The 14,301-nt window shown below is 34.5% G+C and overlaps 1 protein-coding gene across 1 annotated transcript in view; it reads left to right on the plus strand.

Moving 5' to 3' along the window:
- Positions 1 to 1,541: 1,541 nt before the first annotated feature.
- Positions 1,542 to 14,301, plus strand: part of LOC117342097 (glypican-5-like) — a 135,574-nt gene continuing 122,814 nt past the window's right edge. Inside the window, exons 1-2 of the mRNA XM_033904090.1 lie at positions 1,542 to 1,855; positions 4,720 to 4,896. Of these exons, the coding sequence (XP_033759981.1) occupies positions 1,672 to 1,855; positions 4,720 to 4,896 (361 nt within the window). The 5' untranslated portion in view covers positions 1,542 to 1,671. The remainder of the gene's footprint in view (positions 1,856 to 4,719; positions 4,897 to 14,301) is intronic.

The raw sequence follows: 14,301 nt of genomic DNA on the forward strand, positions 1-14,301 counted from the left end.
ACGCCCTCCTATTTATTAGCCTGCTTGAGCGCGCGTTAAATCGCGAGATTAGAAATTTCGAAGGCCACTGTTACATAGGATTTTAACCCTCATCCCTTCTCCTTAATGCAAACCGCCACTTAATTAGCCGCTTACAAAATTTCGTTTAATGTATTTTTCAATCGGTTGTAAATTACCGGAAGGATGAAACGTCATAGGCTTTTACCAAGACAATTTCACCACTCAGAATTAGATAACGTTAAAAACAAATATTTTAATCTTCGATGTTTAAATAGTTATCAAAATTGACTCAGAAACAGACACAATATAATTATCACTGATATTCAGTTTTTTAAGGACATATGCTACGTTTGCTTCCATATCCACATTCTTTCCGAAGGCCTGACCAAAACCATTATATCGAAGCATTGACATACATTTTGTATATTGTAATTATCTCTGTATCAATGAAATTATGATGGGAATCAATTGATATTGTTCAGCTAGTTCTAAATGCATTGGAAAATGCTGGTTTATTGAACAATTAAGGAGGCATTCTGATATAAAAAGAAAGAAAAATCAAGCATATAGCCTTAAGGTAAAATTTCTAGTCTTTGTGGTGTTTTTATTGTTGTCAATTATAAGACCTATTCTGTGTAGTAATCATGGCGATAAGGGCGTTATATAATAAGAAATCAAAGAGCTCCAACACGTCGTTTTCACTTAAAAGTTTTTCTAATGGTGTAATTGGCTAACGAAGTTTTCTATTTATAACAGAGTCTAATTATGACAAAAGCTTTTAAAGTATACCAAGCTTTAAATGTATAGTAGCGTCATTGTTCCAGCTTACTTCTGCTATAAATAACGAGCACATTGATTTGAGATATTTATTAATCTCTCCATCAAATTAATTAGAACAGTATCGTTTTAAACAAGCTTGCCAATATATGTACACATGATAGCGATACATTAAAATGTCGTTATTGTAATTAGTTCCCCGACAATGATATCGATATGGTATGGATGTTCAGTCATGTTCTATCGGTTAATTAAATGTTATGCTAATTTTGATAGACGATCTGATGATACCATTTAAACGATAACTTACATGACAAATCAATTATTGCACATTTATTGCAATTAATTCGGGCGATTTACATTAAATATTTAATTCTAATGTTCTGAATTAATTAATAATCACTCTCTACTTTTAGTCGAGCTACGCTAGTTTAAAATTATTGGTTTTTATTTCACCTGTCGAGACAGTGACAAAAAACTATGCCGCCACCTTTCTGTGTTGGTTTACATAATTTTATTATGAGATTTGTGCTTTGTCTTTTCCGTTACGTCTTTTCTTTTTCATTTACATCTAACTTATTAAGTTATTTATAGTATGACCCAGTTGCCTGCAGTGTACACGTAAAACACGTCTGTACAGGTTCTTGAACTAACAGCGAAAGGCTCCAATGGGTCTCCATACTTGATTGTTGCCGTCGACCAATCAAATCAGTTTTCTCATACGACTTCGGCTCGCCGTGTCTATTACTCATTGACAGTGTAAGCGCACACAGGTAATACCGAAGTGGTCGGAAGAACTTGTGAAGACGGAAAGTCTCTCTGTTTATTCATGGGATAAAGCTATGTGAAAACGCGCTGTCATTTCATTTCAGCTGGATAGTTTAATACAAGGAGATGTACTTCGTTTTTAAAATGGCTAGATTTAACCCAATTCAGTGTCTAGCTTGTGTATTCCTATGGTCGTTGCATGTTTTGGGAGACAGCTCTACGGAAGATCACCGTTGTCACAAAGTTCAACGTGAATTTATACACAAAAGGATAGGTTCCTCAACTTTAGTACCAAATAATCCCATTCATGGTAAGTTTTGTAGGAAATGTTTCAAAACTATATGAAGTTCTTAAAGAATAATGATTTTTACTTTCAGTTAGCTGACAGAAGTTTACCTTTTTTACCTGTACGTACAGGTGAGCATGTGTATTACCGACAAAGCTGAAAAGGTATTACTAGGCATCACATGTCATCTCAGATGAAATTTATGCCAGCTACCGTACTTAACATGATTGAATGTTAATTAATGAATCCCAATGATAATTAATATTTATCCACAGTCATAAAAAAATAGATTTAAATTTTTTTTTTAATGTATCTAATCCATTTGTTTCACTCTTTAATTGAACTTGATATAACAAATTCCAATAGCTCTTAGTGGTTTTTTTTTTTTTGAAATCAAATAGATTTAGATCTAGCTGAGTAAAATCAACTTCTATTTGTCATTTTTTTAAGTCATCTGGCTTAGACTTGTAAAATGTATGTATTTATAATATCATGCAACTTCAGATGTGTTAATGAAGATGTATTAGTCACGAACACTCCTAGATCATCTTCAGAAATCAGAGTAACTGACAGCTATAGTACATTCCTCTTATTGTCATGTCAGAATGTATAACATTCTGGTTAATATCACATATGGACACTGTAGTTTTGATAATATATAAGATGTTGGAGTAGATGTTAATGTTATTATTTTCAACACAGCTGGTAAAATGTCCCATCATTTATTTTGCCACAGGTGATAGTGGGACATCAAAATGTATCATTATCAGGGGTGTTTTGTAGTACATATTTTTCATGAATTAGTAGAATTATTTTTCTGGAATGAAATAGAAATTTATTTTTATAATAAATTATCAAAAAATGAGTTATTTAAGATGATATATTAAGAATTATAGTCCTGATAATTGATACAAAAACCCTGATAATTGATATAAAAATCCTGATAATTGATATAAAAATCCTGATAATTGATACAAAAACCCTGATAATTGATATAAAAATCCTGATAATTGATACAAAATTCCTAATAATTGATACAAAATTCCTGATAATTGATTTCAAAATTCTGATAATTGGTACAAAAACCCTGATAATTAGTACAATTTCTGCATTCCCCTTCACAATTTGAGTTAGTTATCCCATAGGGAAAAGACAAGTGATCTGCTTGTTTCATTGTGTGCATATATATAATCTTAAGTAGATTTATTTACGTACAGATCTAAATATTATATACACAGTAGGGAAGAAAATAACTAATGACACCAAGTCCTGTAGCAGAATTACAAGGTGTCTATTCCATCCGAAGATACTTCAGATTTAAATACCACTTACTGAAGGAACAGCATGACTATGGGTTTTGTCCGAATATAATCTAGTTTACGGAAAAGATGAAAGAGCATCTATGCAATCATGCTGGTGTCATTTTCATTTAATGTATTTTGTTAGACTACCTGCCTCGTTAGGCCAGGTATATCATCTGAGTGTTGACAGGTAAAATGTAGGGGACTTATGTCTCCAATTTATATACATTTCTGTTGGGTAAGAAACTTTATATAAGGAATTATCATCGTTTTCCATTTAAGAAGTATCATCTACCACATTGTTGTCATCGTCCGGCACGATGAAGATAGAAGAGTTTAATTTCAGACACATTGTCTGTTTGTTCATTGACCTGAGAAACATATATATATAGTGTCATCAGGTTCAACAAACACCAATTCTGGTTTAGACTCAGTCAGGGCTGCTTCTAGTTTTTAATGTAAGATTTAGAAACAGGGTATCCAGTTGATCCTTGAGTTTTAAGCAATTTCAGAAGTCAAATCACTATTTCTCAGAAATCTGAAGATTCAAAACATGTCAAATATCCCTATATCCTTCAATCCTTAGGAGTTTCCATGAAGGTTTCTGCTGGTATTGATATTGTAGTATACAGTAGATATTCCAGAAACCAGGTAATAAGTGAAAGAACCTGTTTGAAAAATTTAAATTGATAATAAAGAGTGTCCATTTTTGAGTGCAGTTGTTTTGAGGGTATAATTCAATTGCAAGATTTAACATTCTGAATCATTGTATCAAGAGAAACATTGTAGGTTTATCTCAACTTTTGTATCTGTATTTAATTTGTGATTGATATTGTTTAATCAAAGCAGTAATTTAGATAACACATCTGTCTGACTGGAAACCGTTGTCTAGACATGGCCCAAACCAACATGGTAACATATACATGACACAAATAGCAAAAGCGAGATTTTGTTGCATAAACAGTAGTGTTACATTAACAAGAGCGTGTTTGCAAGGCTCCATATATGTATTGCACAGTATACATATGGCTACGTTTCTATTCCAACGAGCCCCTGACAGTTTTTTGTACAGCTGTGTAGTGACATCTGTTCGTATTTACAGTAATGCTCTGCATGTTCCCTGATGATAGCACTGGAGTACTTGTACTATATATCGGTTTTAGTCTAACGAATAAACAGTTAGACATGTCTGTCTAATGGCCGATAATGTACATGTAAATAAATGTAGTCCAGACAAAATATGTGATCAATTGATTTTTAATTGAAGACTTTCCCGTGTATTGTTGAATAACTTAATTGTATTTGTATATTATTAAACTTGTTGTCTTTGAAGTTCATAATGAAACAATTGAAATTTCATTTTGACTTAAAAAAATTCCAGAATTAATTAAGTTATATAAAAGTTAAAATTATGCACCCAGGTTTCGGATCCCTTTGGAAAGCTAGTATACCTTCTTGATTTCACACATATAGGTGTAAAATAGGAAAACTGTAAACCTAGTCATGTGTGGACAAATAAAAATAAAAAAAAAAATAAAAAAAAAATAATGAAATTTTAAGGTTTAAAATGGCTGTTTTTTGTTTCAGATCCCTCCGTTTCAATATGTTTTAATGGTGCAAGAGACAGAGGCAGGAAGTCATGTTGTACCAGCCAGAGTGAACAAAAATATGTGATTGCTTCTGAAAAATATTTAAAAACAAGCATTCGGACAAAAAATGCATACTTGAAAAAGTTATTGTTGGACCATATCTCGCAGTATGAAGGTAAGAATTTGGTTTCCTTTCATCTGATGATGATGATGCTGATTTTCAGACGAATTCCCAAAGGATTACATGAATATCTTTTAATAAATGGGTCACTGACTTCCGATTTTTAATTCTTACCAAGGTGGTATAGACAGGTAAGTTTAAAGTTGTATCATGCAGGTGACTTGAGAAAACTGGAAATGTCACATGGACAGGTGTTTTTCATGTTAATTTAAGACGACAGTTATGCTATACTAGGGATTAATGTAGCACTTTCGACAGACGGACTTTGATGAGGCAGTTTTAAGAAATATTTGATAGTGTATAAAGTTTTTAAATTTTAGAATGCCTATGCATAATAAAAAGTGTCAAATTTATCTTATGTTTAAAACTTGTGTTAGGTAAAATTTTTGTGTAAGTTGTTTCTGGTTGAAGTTGGCAGCAAGCCCAGGCGACTGTTATCTCAATACGTTTGATAGAAGCACACAGCATAGTAGCAGTGTTATGTAAACCATGTAATTGTACGATCCACATGCATTTCATTATGTTTGTATTGATTAATGGTATAGTTAACAGTTGGTACCCATGAAGATTGTCAGTGAATCTCGTTCACATTCTTTACATTCTGTATATATAGGTTTTAAAAGGTCGTTTAAATAAACATTTATTGACATTTTTTACCAATGAAAAATTTTATGGGGTTGTATGCGTGGCATACTCGCGTCTTGTGTATTCGCTCCCACTTTAAGAACTTTCATGGTTGTATGTTATATACTCCCGTAAGCCCAAGGACCATGTGTGCATTTGTTGATGTCGTCTGAATTGACAAAACCCATACATTTACATACATATATATATATGTGCAAGAGAAAAAAAAATGTGTTTTCCTACATGTTCATGAGCATAAGAAGAGTTTTGTAACTGGTAGTCTACTGTATAACATTCTAATGAAATTATTTTCTTCGAGAAATGCAGATGTGAGTTTTCACTAGGTGGTAGGCATATGTACCTGTAGGACTTGAAACCTGGACGCTGCGTGTAATGTTTAGAATGATTAAGGACAGCCCCATATTGTAGTCCCTGGGGTATGGACGTACCGTGTTGGTGCAAAACGGCGAAGAGAGTCATGGGGTGCTTTTGTTGATTTGAAAATGTTGCTAGTGGTGGTTGTGGTGGTGGTGGTGGATTTAGACATTAGGGTCGAGTTATATTTAAAACTCTCCAGTCCTGTACCCTGTTGGGGTTTAACTGACTTAATAACAGGGTGGCTTGGAAGGGACGGGATCGGTAATTATTTCTACCCAATAGGGAATTTGAACACTTTGAAGTGGGAGGACGGGGGTGGGTGAAGAGGCTGGCTTTAGGTCCACTGTTGTAATGATGACCCACGCTCTTACCGAGGTGTATTTGTGTATTAATTTACAATTACTACATTTGTCCATCAATAAGCCCATGTCTGATAATATGCATACCCATGTCTATTGCAGTTTAGTATAAGCCCGCTTCACCCCTACATTGAGTAAAATTTTGGTTTGTTGGCCCACTGGTTTGTAAATACTGTTAATTAGAATTGGATAGACAGAAATAAACTCGATATCCATGACTGTAACCTTTTAGGATGGAGGGAAGGGTGGGGGGGGGGGGGGTTCAGCAGGTGGATAGCACATGAGAGTGGTGTTTACAACTACACCCGAATCTATACTTTGATACAGGGTAGGGATTATGATAGAGACATGGGTTTGGAAAGTATTTGTGTTGTAACTCATAAAAAATAAATATATTTTTAGTTGTTAGGTGCCCCACCTCATCATCATCAGCTTCCCTACCCCACTATCAGCTTCCCCACCCCACCATCAGCTTCCCCACCCCACCATCAGCTTCCCCACCTCATCATCAGCTTCCCCACCCCATCATCAGCTTCCCCACCCCATCATCAGCTTCCCCGCCCCACCATCAGCTTCCCCACCCCACCATCAGCTTCCCCACCCCATCATCAGCTTCCCCGCCCCACCATCAGCTTCCCCACCCCACCATCAGCTTCCCCACCCCATCATCAGCTTCCCCACCCCATCATCAGCTTCCCCACCCCACCATCAGCTTCCCCACCCCACCATCAGCTTCCCCACCCCACCATCAGCTTCCCCACCCCACCATCAGCTTCCCCACCCCACCATCAGCTTCCCCACTCCATCATCAGCCCCCTCCCTGTCCCTATTCCCCGAGACGAACAAATACAGATAGAAGTGGCGTGGACCAATACTTAATTGGGGAGCCAGTGTTAGGAATCTTTCCATACTGGGGATGTTTATGAACAATAGATAACAAAAGTCATTATTATATTAGAACATCTGTCATATATGTGTGTGCAATGGAAAAGTACATTTATACATATAAGCTATTGTAGAGTGAAGATAATTCAATTCAGAGACAAAAATACTCTTCTGTTCCTGTATTGAAGCCGTACAGATTATGTAACCGTTAATGAATTGGGGGATACTGCCATATAGTTGTATTTTATCATCTTTCCCAGTGGAACTTGCCTGTTTGTTCTATTGATTTCTTTAGATTTATTCTCGTATTAATAGTGTTTTAGGACTTTAGTCCTTACTGCTTCCTTGTATAGTCTTGATGTAATCTCATAATGGTACATTTGATTGGAATCATGTCTTTCATAATCTTTACACAAGTACCCTAAAGTCTAAAAATTACTGATAGTATAATTTTTTGTATCTAAAAGCAGATTTGATACAATTTGTTCAAACAATTAATTAGAACAATGACTCAGAAATGTTCTTTGAAAAAAAAAAATCACCTAAACATAGATGTTATAAAAATGATGAATTTTTATTTGCATTTCGAGTGAAGTGTGTTAAAATGTTATTTTATATACATAAATATCCCGTGTTTTGCTGTTAACTTGCTGAGAGTACTGAACCGTTTAACAATAAAATCAATATAACACTTTATGTATATATATAAATTGTCTGTATGTCTTCCTTAATATCTGTTTATAAGATACAATTGGGAATATTTTTCCAGCCAGAATAAGTTTTTTTTTGGCAATTCATCTTACGGAGGATTGCGTTTTGGAAACACAGGTCTGTGTGTTGGAGCTTCTGTTGTGAAGGGGCTTGGGAATTAAAGGGTCAGTCCAGCAGCTTGTGATAGAAAAAGGGGGTAGAGAATTAAGGGTCTTTAGTCTGTACAAGGCAATGCCTTAATTACAGTCTGATGACAAAAGCTTTCTTCCCTGTACAAACACAGACCAATTATACCAGATAATTGGTCTGTTTTCTTAAGGTCCTATTAGCTATAATTAAATAAACAGCTGTCTTTTAAGAACAATGGAATAACATAAGAATATGTTGGCTTATGTTTTCTTAACAGCCTTTAATGTCCATGTTTCAGGATCTGTTAGACAAGTTTTTGGTTGATTTGTGGGCGACATATTGACTAGAAGCTGGTGCCAACTCTATACATATATTGGTTATTTACTATGGGTAACTTAACTTGACAGCTTGGGGGAGGGGGAGGGGTTGTGATGGTGTTAATATCAAACCTAGACATCAGTGCAGTGCAAAATCATTTGTTGTAATTGTGTTGCATCATAAATAATCATTAAAAAAAAAGAAGAAAAATAACAACTGGAATAATAAGTAAATAACTTACCCTTTTGGATTATTATCATTATTGGATATCATATTTTATTATGTGTTGGTTGTTGTTAAAAAAATCATATTGAAACAAAATTAAGACGGAAATGTATTAAAATTGCACTTACTATGATATAATTTTGAATTTGATTGATATCTTTATAAAAAAAGAAAATTAAAAGATGCACAATTAAGGCAGGTCAATGAAACTTAAAAGCTAAGTATATTCTAATAGGAAATCCACGATTAAGCTGCTAATAAATCAGTTTCTCAAGTTATACATTGAGCCGTCCGACATAAATTCCAATCTATATTCTACACAAAGCCAGGTATACATAAATTGGGCTAATTTTCTTCCCCAAATTCTTTCGGCTCATTTTGGATGCATAATGATATTAAATAAATTCCAGTATATATTTAATAGTGAGCATGTTCATTTCCTACAGTGACTGGAGCGTGGAGAAATATTTGAAATTGATAATAATCTATATGCTGGTGAAGGTGAAAGAAGTAGACCAAAACGGTGCTAAACTGTGTTGTAGTGCTGAAGCTCTCGGCTAACTATGCTACTAAGGCTCGGCAGCAATGATAGATCTGTCATAATTTTTTTTTCTTTGATGAAGGTGTTTTCAACTTCTACATACAGCTGCAAGGCAATGTAAGGAATAATACTCAACTCAGACAGGCGTAATTTCACTAAATAACACATACACTGCTCTGGAAGTCTTGGTCTCATGTTTCTTACCGTTTGGCATTACTGGATTGAAAGTGAATTTAACAGAAAAAGAAACAAATATCTTGAAACTTCGCCTCGTGAGCTGGCCTATTCCAACCATGAACAGTCATTGTCTTTTAAGGCTAAATACCCATGTAGTAGCTGGTGGCTACCTCATGTCACTGAGAGAAAGATATGGAAGGCCTGTTACATGCTGTGCAGAGAAATAGGTGTAATGGACATTGCTGTAGATTCATATGGCAATGAACAGCATCTATCGAGGTATCAAAATAATTGTATATAGATTGATATAGGCAATGAACATCATTTAGTTCATAGAGATGTTTAAAGTAATGAACATTTAGTTGTCATAGATTCATAAGGCAATGAACATCAGAATCCACAGGGGGCTTCATGCTTGGACAACTCTGCACATTCATATGGTCTTGAACAATGGAGTAGATTTCATAGAGGCAGCAAGGAACAGCTGTAGAGCCAAGAAAATGGTGTTAATACATTAACAAAAGACTGATTTGTCTTTCCCAAAGATAATTCATCAATATTTTAAAACTTTACTAACAAGTAAAATCAACTTGAAAGCTTCTAAAAACAAAAGGGTGTCAGTTTTTACCTACTGCCGTATTTATCCCAAAAGTTTGTTTGTTTGTTATTGTTTAACGTCCTATTAACAGCCAGGGTCATTTAAGGACGTGCCAGGTTTTGTAGGTGGAGGAAAGCCGGAGTATCCGGACAAAAACCATCGACCTACGGTCAGTACCTGGCAACTGCCCCATGTAGGTTTCGAACTCGCAACCCAGAGGTGGAGGGCTAGTGATAAAGTGTCGGGACACCTTAACCACTCGGCCACCAGAGCCCCAATAGAAACCCTTCCCTCAGGGTCAAAGTTTAGTATTAGTTTGGAAGACTTATTTTGGAACCACTTTTAGGTTATTATTTTCAAATTGATGATTCTACAAAAATAAAGAAGGGAGGGGCTTATTTGTGTGTAGGAGCATATTTTTAGATAAGTACAGCATTTCTCTGTAGGTCTAAACACCTGTATATATATCTCATTTCGAATACAGATGTATACACAGGTAGTGGAAGTTCTGATACACGTTTACCTAGCTATGTGTAGACAATGTCAGGTTACCCTACAAACATATATAACATGTATTTATGATATTGTCAAACCAACTCACAGGCCGTTAATGTTGATCAGAGTTAAACCTCTACCTCTTCATTCACATGTCCCTACTTTATAAACATCTCAAAGCAATACGTAAAAAAAAATCTTTTGGCGGATATATATGTTATCCTTTTATATATGTTAGTGTGGGTTTTAACACCCTTTTGTTAAATTAAGTGTAGTATCTGATTGTGAAGACGGCCCAGTTTATATATGTTTCTATCTATCGTTTCATTGTCAGTGTTTTCATCTTTGTGGTTTGTTGGTCTGTTTATATACCAGTGTTAAAAACTTTGTGACACATTTTCTTTGTTCAGCTTTTGTAAGAGTATAATGTGACAGGTAGCTTCACTGTAGTTCCCTGTAATCTTACAAGGCTAATTCCATGGGTTCCAATGTCTGTCCATCTTTCCCTTCATTTTTACATGTCTTATCATCTTTGTCCATCTGAATTGGATATTGCTATCCAAAAGCTGTTCAATGTTACATATGATTGTAAGGTACCCTGGCCTTACACCATGCATGCAAACCTTTACGTAGATTATTTGTTCACGGTAAAATTTTGATAAATTTCTGAGTATGTAGAAGATCGACGCGCTGTATGGGTACATCCAAGGTTGTACTTAAAATGTTATAAAAGTGTTGAGGATTTACTTTTACATAACAAACACCCTATGTCATAATCAGTATGCTGTTTGAAGTTGCTGCTCAAAGAGATATAGGGTAAAAAATTCAAGTATTTCAACCTGTGAAATTGTGTTTGATTAAATGGTCTTGTTGTAAAAAAGTGTCCAAGTAACTGTTAGAAAACTTGAAATTTAAAATCCCAGCTGTCACTTCAAAATTGTCCTGTTGTGATTTATGTTCTCAAATAGGGTGTGTGGGTGATCCAAGTTCAGAATGGTTGTATCGATTCAAATCTGGCAAATGTTTTTTTTTTTTTTTTGAAACATTATACTGTAAAGATTACACAGTAATGTAATAAGAACATGCCTGAATGAATTTTGAGAACGTCAGATTTGGTCGGTTTTAACAAAGGTCGTCAATGACGTCATTCATAAAAATAACACAACATTGGGAGGTATTGATTGGGGAAGGAATTTCAATATTTTTCATATATCTGTAGTTTGATACAAACTAATTCATACATATGACCAGCTCCGGTGTGTCTGTAGAATCACAATGGATTTCTTTGTTGTGAATAGACACAATAAAAAACAAATGTATATGTTCTTCAACATTTATTGAGAAATGGACAAATCCACACGGATGCAATGGTCACATCAGATCTTGTAAATGAATGTTCTTAAAGCGACCATAACTAGATTTCATACTCACTAAACAGTGATATCTTCTTATAAATAGTGAAAAGCGTATATGAAATAGCGTTACCTGAGTAATACTGTAAAAATGTTCTATAAATATATGTTTACGAGTTATAAACCTTCTATAAATATATGTTTACGAGTTATAAACCTTCTATAAATATATGTTTACGAGTTATAAACCTTCTATAAATATATGTTTACGAGTTATAAACATTCTATAAATATATGGTTACGAGTCATAAACATTGTTTACATCGGTTCATTTTTGTAAAGAATGCTACAGGATGAAAGCCTACTGTAGTCACATGGGTGTGAGTGACGAATCGTCATTGTTCTAGTGATCTGTTTATGAATGGTAACTTATGTTTTCTTGTAGGATCTACCGAGTTGCAGTGTTATTGTTTTACACTTAGGTGTTTACAAATAATGACTGTGGACACTTTTAATTTTCGTAATTAAGGGAAAATCTTAGTTTTGTGATATGATTTTTAAGAATATTACATCTAATTATATTCTACAACAATGATTTTTACAGTTAAAGTTGCTTTAATGTTTCAGATTATCTTTACTTAGTTTTACAATGACTTTTTCCCTTCATATTTGTCCTCATATGACAATGACTTTATGTAATTAGTATTAACAGTCGACTCATGCTGTAGATAACAGTATATTTATATAACTCAAGTCGTGTGGGACTATGTACTGATCGACCTCTGACTTACAGCTGTACAGCACTAATGTCATTGTCATTGATAAGTGTTTATATGAAAGACGATTATTGATGTTTTGACAAAGATCTTCTTTTATTTACCGAGGTGCAGTTCTACACGTACTTAATCACACATGTATACATGCATTTGGATGAGATCATGTTTAATGAAACATGCACAGCTATTTATATCATAGAATGGCTGGTCAGTTTACAGATACACAATTATAGAAGTCTTTCTGTGGAATGTGACGTTTAAAGAGTACGTCATGAGAATCTCATTTACAGATTAAGTCATGTGACATCTTCAGAACAAAGTTGAGAGATATACACTGCCAAAGACTGACTTTTATTGTGACATATTTAATGAGATATTTTTTTCCAAATGGCCTTTGAGTACAATCGTGGTCTGAATCTATAATGTTAATTACAAATCCAGGGCATACATGTTATTCATTTGAAGAAATAATGTTCTCAATTAAAAAAAAAGTTAATTGATTTGCAGTTTGATGTTATCCAGTACTAGTTGGTTGTGGAGTCCCCAATGGCCAGGTTTATATGAGGATGGGTGTCAGGAAGGATGGGGACAAACAAGTGATATTATTACACTTCATATATAGTCAACATTGTAACCCATAATTACATAATGATCAATGGTTGACATTCACCTGTGGTTCAGACCTTTTCCATTCATGATCGTCGTGAGAACATAATGTATGGTTATAAATAAATACAATTAATCACGTTTTAGTAAGTACTCATTAACACATGATGTGTATTGACATCATGTGTATTGTATTGTTTCGGTTTATGAGTGATCCCGAAGGCAAGGATGCGGTCACTTAAATTATTAATACACAAATAATCCCAGAACTGTATACATAAGCTTTAAAATTCAACAATAAAGTTTGCACTCTGTGATCTCCTTCATAAAGAGCTCTTCTATATTGTTTACGTTCATTGTTTTGTGATGTTTGACATTGTTGTATGTTTACTCTGGGTACTGTTGTTTTTAAGGCTGTTTTGGTTGCTATGATTACACAATTGTTAAGGCTGTTGTGGTTGCCTTATTGTTGTAAAGGCTGTTTTGGTTGCTATGCTTACTGTTATAAGGTCTGTTGTTGCTATGGTTACTGTTGTTAAGGATGCTTTGTTTGCTGTTTGGTTACGGTTGATAGAACTCTTGTTGCTATGGCTACTGTTAGGGCTTTTTCGTTCCTATGGTTACAGTTGTTAGGGCTATTTTGGTTGCTATTTGGTTACTCTTGTTTAAGGACTGTTGTTAGGGTTTTTGTTTACTGTTTGGTCTTTTGGTTACTTTGGTTACTGTTGTTTCAGGACTATTGTTAAGGTTTCTTTGTTTACTTATGTTGAGTCTTTTAGGTTGCTATGGTTATTGTTGTGTAAGGACTATTGTTAAGGTTTCTTTGTTTACTTATGTTGAGTCTTTAGGTTGCTATGGTTACTGTTGTTAAGACTATTGTGGTTGTCTTTTTGGTCACATGGTGATTGTTGTTTACGGTAACTGTAGTTACTGATGTACTTTGTCACTAGTCAGTATTGTTTCATGTAACTGTTGTGAGTGATGTCCGTAGTGATGGATGGTGTGTGTCAAACATACAGAGAGTTTGTATTGTGATTATATAGCCATTTCCATGTTTATGTTTCTGAGTGTTTTAAAACAATAACGTTGTATTATGGTAATTTATTGACTGTACTATGTATGGTTGGTGTAAATTTGACTACAGTCCCAAAATTAAATTCTTAGAGCCATTGTCGAAAGAGAATAAATGTGAACGTTATGCGTCCCCAGGGTATTTTTGTCAGAC

Source organism: Pecten maximus, chromosome 14 (genome assembly GCF_902652985.1).
Source record: "Pecten maximus chromosome 14, xPecMax1.1, whole genome shotgun sequence".
NCBI classification, from domain to species: Eukaryota; Metazoa; Mollusca; class Bivalvia; order Pectinida; family Pectinidae; genus Pecten; species Pecten maximus.